This window comes from Herpailurus yagouaroundi, unplaced genomic scaffold (genome assembly GCF_014898765.1).
Source record: "Herpailurus yagouaroundi ecotype Mexico unplaced genomic scaffold, PumYag 151000, whole genome shotgun sequence".
NCBI lineage: Eukaryota > Metazoa > Chordata > Mammalia > Carnivora > Felidae > Herpailurus > Herpailurus yagouaroundi.
This window is the reverse complement of record NW_024422732.1, coordinates 17,922-28,403: the sequence shown is the minus strand read 5'-3', so window position 1 is coordinate 28,403 and position 10,482 is coordinate 17,922. Positions and strand designations below refer to the sequence as shown.

Below are 10,482 nucleotides of genomic sequence, written 5' to 3'. Positions count from 1 at the left end.
TCATAGACCACTTTATGTGTGATCTGAACCCTTTGCTCAAACTTGCCTGCACTGATACCCACACTCTAGGGCTCTTCGTCGCTGCCAACAGTGGTTTCATCTGTGTCTTAAACTTCCTCCTCTTGATGGTCTCCTATGTGGTCATTCTGCGCTCCCTAAGGAACCACAGCTTGGAGGCAAGGCGCAAAGCCCTCTCCACCTGTGTCTCTCACATCACAGCGGTTGTCTTTTTCTTTGTGCCCTGCATATTTGAGTACATGAGACCGGCAGCTACTTTATCTATCGATAAAGCAGTGGCAGTGTTCTACACTATGATAACTCCCATGTTAAATCCTCTAATCTATACCTTGAGAAATGACCAGATGAAAAATGCCATTAGGAAATTGTGTAGTAGGAAAGCTATTTCAGGGGAGAAATAAATATGCCTAGACACCCACATTGATTTAACCAAGGCAAGCATCAAAAGCACATTTTGGATGATCTCAGCAAGGAATACTTACCGAATAAAGAAAAAATAAACCACTATGAATTACAAATACTGCACTTAGTGGAGCAAAAATGTGTACAAGAGAAATGAAGCATAAACATGGACTGTACTACAAACTATATATATATATATATATATATATGTATATGTATATGTAATTGTATATATATATATATATTCTTTATGTATAAAATCCTATATATTTTATTTATAATTCTCTCATTTTTATACATTGGGGTTGACAGTAATATGTTGTGTATAAAATCATGGCAAAAAAATACCATGGGGTGGTAAAAGCAAAGGGCCATTTAACCTCTAAGGGATAACAAAGATACCTCATGTTTCCAATTTCCTTGCAGATTTCAGAGCCATTTTGAATTGTTCATGCCACCCACTATAGACTTCTAACCCATCAGAAAGAGCAATGACTTGAATAAATGAATATTTTATTATTTGACAGGAATTTCTATTTATTAAATAAAGTCACTCTCCTTAGGGTACTTAACTACATGCTAAAAATAGTTTCTACAGTAAGGTTTAATGTCTGGTGCACAATAGATATGGAATGAATGAATAATGGTATAAAGGAAGATGAATAAAGTCAATAAAATGTTGAACCAATAAATAGTACTGGAGATAAGGGACTTTTTCCTACTTTTATCTGATAAAGATTTTTATATGATAAATCCTAGCTAGATCTCTTAGAGAAACCACAATTTTTTTTAACTCCTGCTTGGCCTGTGTAATGAGAAAGAAACTCTGATTCTCAGTGAAGGGGAAAATAGCTTACCTTGATATTCTCCCTGCTCTCAGCAAGATTTCATCATCTTACGATTGTGGGCTGTTTATGTTATTCTTCCCTGATAATTAGTTTACTTCTTGGTAACATCTCATTATGAAAAGGTGTTTTTAAAAATATGTGGCTCCATTTACACACAAAACAACTTCAGGATAAATATATTCCATTTGATCCTTCCATCCCTCACTCATTAGTCAACAGTAATTTCTTGAGCCCAAAGGTACATCAGACACATTGATAGTTGCTGGAACTTCAGTGGTGAATAGAGAGGAAACCAGACCTTGCCTTCACAGGCTTAGGATCCGCTAACAGACACCCAGAAGGGAGCAGAAAATGACAACACCATGTTATAAGTGGTGAGAGAGTGGCAGCACAGGGTGCTATGAAAGCATGTTTGGGGGACACATGACAAAGACTTGGGAGTTCAAGGAGACGTCCTAGATGAAAACACAACTAAAATGGGATACAAAGCATGAAATGAAATCATCAGTGTGAAGAGGCATGTGTTGGGATGAGAGTATTCTAGGAGAGGACCCATAACCAAGGCCACTGGGTGAAAAAGAATAAGCAGAAAACCTTATCATTTCAATATGGTTGTGGCTATTAATTCATCTATTTATTCCATAATGAATTACTGAGCCCCTCCTGTGTGTCAGGTTATAAACTGGACACTGCGCTTGTAAAAGTCTAATTAGTAAGATGTGAAACTGGCAAATTAGTGACAGAGAAGATCAAGAAGAACCTTGTGTGTTAAAGTTGAATGTCTGCACACGGGGAAGACATTGCGATGTTCTTCCACATCTTTTCATGGCCTGATAGCTCATTTCTTTTTGCACTGAATAATACTCCATTGTCTGATGTCACACAGTTTATCTCTTCTAACCTACTGAAGGACATCTTGGCTGCCTCCAATTATTTTGAAAAGCTTTATGAATAAAGCTTTATGAATAAAGATCTGTGTGCAAGTTTTTTTATGTGGACATAAGTTTTCAACTCCTTTGGGTAAATACCAAAGAGTGAGGTTGCTGGACTGTGCAGTAAGAATATGATGGTTTGGGAAGAAACTGACGAACTGTCTTCCCAAATGGCTGCACCAATTTGCCTTCACACCGCCATGAATGAGAGTTCCCATTGTTCCACATCCCCATCAGCTGCATTGGTGGCAGTGTCCCACATTTTGGCCAATGTAATAGGTGTATTGTGGGAAAACATACGTGAGTCACCCACTTATCCAAAAGGTGCAGATGAATTAATAAAAGAAAGCTCAGGAAGTTGAAACTAATTGGGCGAAGCCTCACAATTAAAATATGACAGGGTCAGAATCTATGCCATGTTTGACTTGACATAAACCCCAGCCCCATCTGTCATTGTGAATTCTCAGATCAGATTAGTGTGTTTTGGTCAACTTATGTTGAATTCTACTTACAACACTGCTCTTATACAAAGTAAGAGTTTATCCCAGGGGCAATGGGATATTGCCCACATTTTCCGAGAAGGGAGCAATAGGATCATATTTGTCTGTTAGAATGCTGTTTCCCTCATTCTGCAACTCTACAGACTCACATTTTACAGGCAGACCCTTTACAGTTCAGATTCAAATATGAATGTCAGATTTCTGGGTGGGATGGAGTGACTGACAGCAGACACGCATTCCCACTTGAAAAGGTGGAAAAGATGGAAACAGAGAATCATCTCCAAAGAGACTGGAGAGCTACTAAGGGAAGAAGAACTAGAAGGAATGAGATGAATAATGGGGGGAGGTGGTAAACACAGAGCTGAGGTGAACAGCGACAACCACATTTACCCTGAGAATTTTCGTTTCTGGGTACAGGATGGAACTGAGGAACCAAGTGTGTGTTTTTTTTATTTTTTTAGTTTATTTATTTTTGAGAGAGAGAGAAAGAGAGACAGAACACTAATATTGGAGGAGAAAAGAGAAAGGAGACAGTGAGTCCCAAGCAGGTGAGTTGAGTGGAACCTGGGGTTCCAACCTACCTATAGCAAGATCATGACCTGAGCTGAAGTCAAGAGTCAGATGCTTAACTGACTGAGCCACCCAAGCACCCCAAGGTTCTACGTTTTTATACACATTTACAGCTACTGCTGAGACATATAGGAATCAGCAGAGCTTTGGTCAGAGACTAGAGAACCTCAAAGATACACCAGTTTTTCCCTCGATTCGTATGTGAAATATTGAAACCATATAACACAACCAGAAGAAAAATGGACTTCCTTAAAAAGAACGACGTAGTGTGTAATTTTGTTACCTTCTTCATTTACCATAATGTTTTAGAGGTTTATCACGTCGTATTATGGTAATTCCTCTTCATTACCGAATGGTATTCACTGCATGGCTCCGCCATATTTTGTAGACTTATTCACCAGTTGGTGGACATTTGAATTGTGTACAGTCAATGGCTACGATGAATGGTGCTGCTGTGAACATTCATGTACAAGTCTTAGTATGGAGATGTATTATCGTTTCTCTTGGACTGATACTTATGAGTTGAATTGCTGGGTTTTATGTTAACTGCATATTAGCATTTTAAAAGTGGTGGCGCTATGTTACATTTTTCACGAGCAATGTCTGAGAGCTCCCTGTTTCTCCACAACCTCACTAACGCTTGGCATTGTCTGTCTTTTTAAATTTAGTAAAAATTGTTCAAAATATTATCTTATGGCTCATAATTTCTGTAGGTCTACACAAAGAGTATCCCACTCATTTTTGATACAATTCTTATTTCCATTCTTTTGTTTGTTTCTTTGTTTGACTTATTGCTTGGCTAGGACTTTCAGTATAATATTGAATAATGTCAATTTAAATTGTTGATACTAAGGGGCATTTGGGTGGCTCAGTAGTAAGTGTCTGGCTTTGGCGCAGGTCTGGATCTCAGGGTTCGTGAGTTTGAGCCCCACATTAGGCTTTGCACTGATGGTGCAGAGCCTGCTTGGGATTCTCTCTCTCTCTCTCTCTCTCTTCCCCTCCCCCCACTCTCTCTCTCTCTGAAAATATATAAACTTAAAAAAATGTGTTAAGTTTAAACTGGTGATACTAAGTGCCACTTCTTCCTGATTTCAAAGGAATAACTTTTAGTATTTCGCAGTTCAATATGTTGTTTGTTCTAAAAGATTTTAGGTGAGGCACCTTGGTGGCTCAGTTGGTTAAGCATCCAACTTTGGCTCAGGTAATGATCTCATGGTTTGTAGGTTCAAGTCCCACATGGGGCTCTGAGTTGACAGTTCAGAGCCTGCTTTGGATCCTGTCTCCCTCTCTCTGCCACTCCCCAGCTTGCTCGCTCTTTCTCTCTCTCCCAAAATAAATAAACATTAAAACAATTGTAGATAATTATTTTAAATATTTATAGGGAACACTTTGGGGATTAAGATTCAATTAGGTTTATTTTCAACTTTTTATTTCAATCCCAGTTAGTTAACATGCAGTGTAGTATTAGTTGCAGGTGTAGAGTTTAGTGGTCCAACACTTACATACAACACCCAGTACTTTGGTTAAGATCAAGTGTAGTTACAGTTAAGTGAAACAAATCATCTTAGGATGCCATAATGTATGGTTTTGTGCTAGAAATTTACCTCTAAGCATTGGTATACTTTCTTTGATAAATCCTATTTTTATAGTTTTATTTTTAGTTATTCTTTAATTTCTCTTATGATTTATTTTCACTTTTTACTGTAAACAGTTTTTAAATTACCATTTTTTTGGAGATTGAAAGTTGCCTTTATTTTTTGTTTCCTACTTTAAGTGAATTATCATCAGATAAGTTGCTCTGGTGGTGCAGAGAATTTGACACTTGTGGAGAATAAATCTGTGGCATCAAATTAGGTGAGTTCTTTTAAATAACTTATATTCAGTCACAAGCTGATGAGTGTAGCATTTTTATATATACCCAGAGTTGGCTGCTTATTGGTTTGGATCAAATCCTCTATATCTTTCCACATGCACACACATTCGGATTTGTAAATGCTTCAATGTTGCAAATTCTATCAATGTTTAAGAATTTGAAGAAATGAGAATGGCTCTTATCTGAAAGTCTGTTTGGTTTTATATATATACGTATATATTTGTATAATATGATAATATCATCTATAAAATTTCTTCAAATGCCAACAGCATTTTGACTACTCTAACATTTTCAGCTTTTATTTTCAATCTTTTCATGGCCTAGGGGTTAGGTGTATCTTTTGTAGAAAGTACATATCAGCAGATGATAGAGAGTCACCAAAACATGTTTCAAAATGTTCAAAGCAGGTCAACTGATACTATCTGTAAATTAGAAATGGCCTCAATGTCTAGCAACCAGAGAATGGATCAGCTGTCACATGTCCATGCAGTGAGCGACTATAAATGAATGAAAACGATCAGAATATAGATAAAGCATGAAGACTGAATCTCAAAAACTTGATAATGAGAAAAGAGACCCTTAGGAGCACAGTATGCACTGCTCTTTCTCTACAGAATCAAACAGTAGGTAATTTTAGTCAACTTTATAGGTGAAGGTAGTGATTACTTTCAGAAGGTGAGGATTTCACAGAAGTACAAAGAAGACTTGTGGTGTGGTCTACTGGTAACTTGTGACTGAATCTGATGCTGATTACATGATACTGCTCATCTGAATGATCTACCTACTCTAAACATGAAAATTATTTTTCTTCTAGTAATGAAATTGGTTTTCCTTTGTTTTGTTGGGAGAGGGAGAGGGAGAGAATCTTAAGCAGTCTCCAGACCCAGCACAGAGCCCAATGCAGGGCTCAATCTCAGGACCATGAGATCATGACTGAGCTCATGGCCTGTGCTAAAATCAAGGGTCTGATGCTTAAGTGACCTAGCCACCCAGGTGTCCTTGAAATTGGTCATTTCAAGCACATACCCCTTCAACCTTTCGACTGACAAATGTTTCTGTGATGTTTTTTTAAGAGATAACATCAAATCTTGCAATATTTTCTTTCTTCCCTTAGTAGCTGCTGTGATAGCAATTCACCCAATTTCTCTTTGCTATAAAAACTCTAATTTTATCTCCCTCATCACTTTTGCCTGCTCTTTATGTTTCTTTGCACAGTTCTCCCAAAACGATTGTACCTCCCGCATCGCACTTGCCTAACCTAAAACTCTTTCAGTACGGTAACTATCTTCCTTTTCCGAAAATTCCACTATCCAGTCCCTTCTCTGTTATCATTGCTGTGTTTCTTAGGCAATCTTAAGTGTAAAACTGTTAAGCATGAGGAAAAGACTTTACACTAAAGTTGAAAAGATTTATCTGGTCCCAGTAGAAAATCTTTTTCAGAAGACTCTTCCTCATTTAGTGACAAGATGACTTCGTTTAGGTATTGTGCCACAAGGTACTTTTAATTAATAAAAGTGCCGCTATTCTCCCCCTTACTGGGAGAATCTCTCCCTGCAAAGCGTTACATTTGTTGTAAGTAAATGAACTTACATCGACACGTCATTATCCACCCCCCCCAAAATTCAGTTTACATTCGAGTTCGTCCTTGATGTTTTACATTGTGTGGCTTTTGACACGTATAATGACAATATCCAAATGAGGTAACATACAGAACAGTTTCACTACCCTAAAGATCCTTTGTGGCCTACCTATTTACCCCTCTCCCTTCCTTCATCCTTGGCATCCGCTGACTGGTCTTTTTGCCGTTTCCATAGTTTTGCCTTTCCCAGAATGTCATGTATAGGTGGTCCCCACTTACAATGGTTGGACTTATACTTTTCTAAATTTCCCATGGTGCGAAAGTGATACACATGCAGTAGAAACTGTACTTTGAACTTTGAATTTGAATCTTTTCCTGGGCCAGTGATGTGAATTATGATATCTTCTCATGATGCTGGACAGGGGCAGAGAACTGCATCTCCCAGTCAACCAATCGATCGCGAGGGTCAACCATAAACACACCTGTAACAGTTCTGTGCCCGTACAATCATTCTGGTTTCTGCTTTCAGTACAGTATTCAACAAGTTACATGAGACATTCAATACTTTATTATAAATAAGCCTTGTATTTGATGACTTTGCCCCTACTGTAGGCTAATGTAAGTGTTCTGACCACAGTTAAGGTAGGCTAGGCCAAGCTATGAAGTTTGGTAGGTTGGGTGTATTATATGCATTTTTGACTTAAATTTTTTTCAACAGATGATGGGTTTATTGGGACATTACCCCGTTGTAAGTCAAGGAAGACCTGTAGTTGAAATCAAACAAAAGATAGCCACGTTACATTGGCTTCTTTCACTTTGAAATATGCATTTATGTTTCCTGCGTATCTCTTCTTATCTTAATAGCTCAGTTTTTAGTGCTGAATTATATTCCATTCTCCATATTTCCAATAGTTGATTTATTCACCTACTTAAGGATGTCGCTGTTGCTCCCAACGTCTAGTGATTATGAATAAACCTGCAGTGAATACCCGTGTGCACCCAAAATGCATTTTGTTTCTTCATTTACTTTGTGGTTAGATCACATCTTTTTTATCTTTTGCTATTCTCTCTCTCTCTGTCATTTCAGTAGGAAAAGTCTTAAGTTGTGGATCCAGTGACCAATCATGTACTTACCAATTTTAGGCAAATAGCAGTGAGTCAACACTTAAAGTTTAATAGATATAGTTTCTGAAGTTAATGGGAAATGTTGTTAAACTCTGCCCAGTAGGTGGAATACCAGTACGTGTGTTTCAGCATTCTGAATTCTAGACTCTCATTCTGTCGTCACTACTTATTATTATTGATTTCAATGGGACATGAGGAGAGCTGACCCCCAGGAACCACTTAAAAGCAGATTCTACTCTAAATATTTATTTGTTTGCACAACTGATTTCTACATGAACTAGAAGCTGTATATACGCATGTTGTACATGAAATTTAAGTTAATTAATTTAATTTTAGATTATAACCTTCTTTTTTGGATTTCAACTTCTGAGCTACCCAAGAATGTCTGTCATTGTGTGGTCTGGCTTCTACCTCTGAAGTTTTAATAAAATTATCATTAAAATATTTTCCATTATAATTCACTAATCAATATACCACTGGTTTATTTGCTTTGACCCAATTGTTTTTTTCACGTAGGTTACCCAACATATACACCATAAAACTAACTTAGTTGCCAATTAATTTTGGCTTGCAGGAATTAATAGCTGCTTAGTGATTACTTTAAACTTTAGTCCCATTGCTTTCATTCATTCCATTCACAAGAGTGATGGTTTACAAAATCTATGAGATAGTCCCCACCTTTTTCATTCACAAAGTTTCTCAAAGTTGCGTAGCCAATAAGCTTCTTCACATTAATTGTGTGTTTCCTTTGAAAATAATGTGTGACACCAAACTTTCCTCATCATGGTTTTCATCTCTGAGTTTCTCAGAGTGTAGATTAAGGGATTGAACATAGGAGCAATGATCGTGTAAAATAGAGCAAATATTTTGTCCTCAGGAAAAGTAGTAGGTGGCCTAAGGTAGATAAAGATTACTGGTCCAAAAAATAAGACGACCACAGTGATATGAGACCAACAGGTGGAGAGGGCTTTGCGTCTTCCCTCAGCTGAGAGATTTCTTAAAGTGAATAAGATAATACCATAAGAAACAAATAAGACAAGAAAGGTAACTAAGGCGACCAGACCTGAAAAGGCAATCACAAGGATACCAGTGACGTAGGTGTCGGTGCAGGCAACTTTTAGCAAAGGAAAAATATCACAAAAGTAGTGATCAATTTCATTAGGACCACAGAAGGGCAAACCAATCGCGGTAGAAAAGAGAGGGAAGGCATGGACGGCCCCACCAGCCCAGGCAGCTACGACTAGCAGATTGCATCTTGTCCTGTTCATGACAATCACGTAGTGGAGAGGTTTGCAGATGGCAGCACAGCGATCAAAGGCCATGGCGGTAAGCACGAAGATCTCGGTGCCTCCAAAGAAGTGCATTGTAAACACCTGTAACATGCAGTTACTATAGGAAATGGTTTTTCTTTCCACCAGCAGGTCAGCAATTAACTTGGGTGTAACAGTAGAGGTATAGCAGATGTCTATTAAGGATAAGTGGCTGAGGAAATAGTACATGGGTTGGTGAAAAAGAGGGCTGCATCGAATGGAGACGAGGATCAGCAGGTTTCCTGCCAACAAGGCGACGTAACAGACTAAGAAGAGGACAAAGCAAAATACTTGTATGTTCTGGTCGTAGGAAAGTCCCAGAAGAATGAATTCTGAGATGTTTCTCTGGCTTTTCATATATTTGAGTTTGGTGTATGCTTTCACAAGGACTTCTGTTTCTGAAAGAACGAGAACATAATTGGAGGTGAGAATTAACTGTATGAACACAATAATACAAAATTTATTAAAATACATGCTGACATAAATGGAGTTGATAACAATTGATTTCTTGAATTAGGCTAACTTTTTAATGCTGTCTTTTATAAACGTGTCATGAAATAATTTTGTAATGACAATAGTGAGAATAATTATATACTTTACTCAATATTACTAGCAGTTGTCTAAAATATTAAAATGGTTTTTGGAAAATAAAGCATTAATACCATTAATTATATATTTAGATAAAGAACTGCTAATTATATTATTTAGTCTCAATGACCTAAAACAAAAAAAAAAATCTCCCATATTTCTCAATTCTCGTAACTTACGGATAAAATCAACTTTCCTTCTTTAAAAATTATCTGAGTACATTTCCTTAATTTTCTGGAAATGAATCCCAAAGAGATTCACATTTGTTTAAACATCCAGTTTGAACTCCTGGAGTTTAATTTGTGTAAAGCATACTACACATTGTTTTTTTGGCCAAACATTGTCAATGGGTCATGTTAAACAAATGGAATTGCTCTTACATTAAAAAACACAGAGTGTTTGAACACTATACAGCAAAAGGAAGATGTCAATTAATGACTGGAATTGTGAAAAATACTCAGGAAATCTATTCATTTATCATTTTTATATTTTATGAGTTAAATACAATTTCAAAAATACATACTGTCATATCATCCACATGGCTCAGTGGGTTGAGCACCCAACTCTTGATTTCAACTAAGGTCATGATCCCAGGGTCATGGGATCAAGCCCCACAGCGGGCTCCATGCTGAGTGTGGAGCCTGCTTAAAATTCTGTCTCTCATGGGGCGCCTGGGTGGCTCAGTCAATTATATGTCTGGCTTCAGCTCAGGTCATAATCTCACAGTTCGTGAGTTT

At 37.5% G+C, this 10,482-nt stretch overlaps 1 protein-coding gene across 1 annotated transcript; it reads right to left on the bottom strand.

Annotated features, from left to right (window-relative positions):
- Positions 1-8,578: 8,578 nt before the first annotated feature.
- On the bottom strand, positions 8,579-9,514 carry LOC121026658 (olfactory receptor 4P4-like). The gene has a single exon (XM_040469454.1). The coding sequence runs from the start codon at positions 9,512-9,514 to the stop codon at positions 8,579-8,581; it is 936 nt and encodes a 311-aa protein (XP_040325388.1).
- Positions 9,515-10,482: the final 968 nt, after the last annotated feature.

Coding starts and splice junctions, on each gene's coding strand:
- LOC121026658 (XM_040469454.1), bottom strand. CDS start 9,514: ATGAAAAGCCAGAGAAACATCTCAGAATTCATTCTTCTGGGACTTTCC.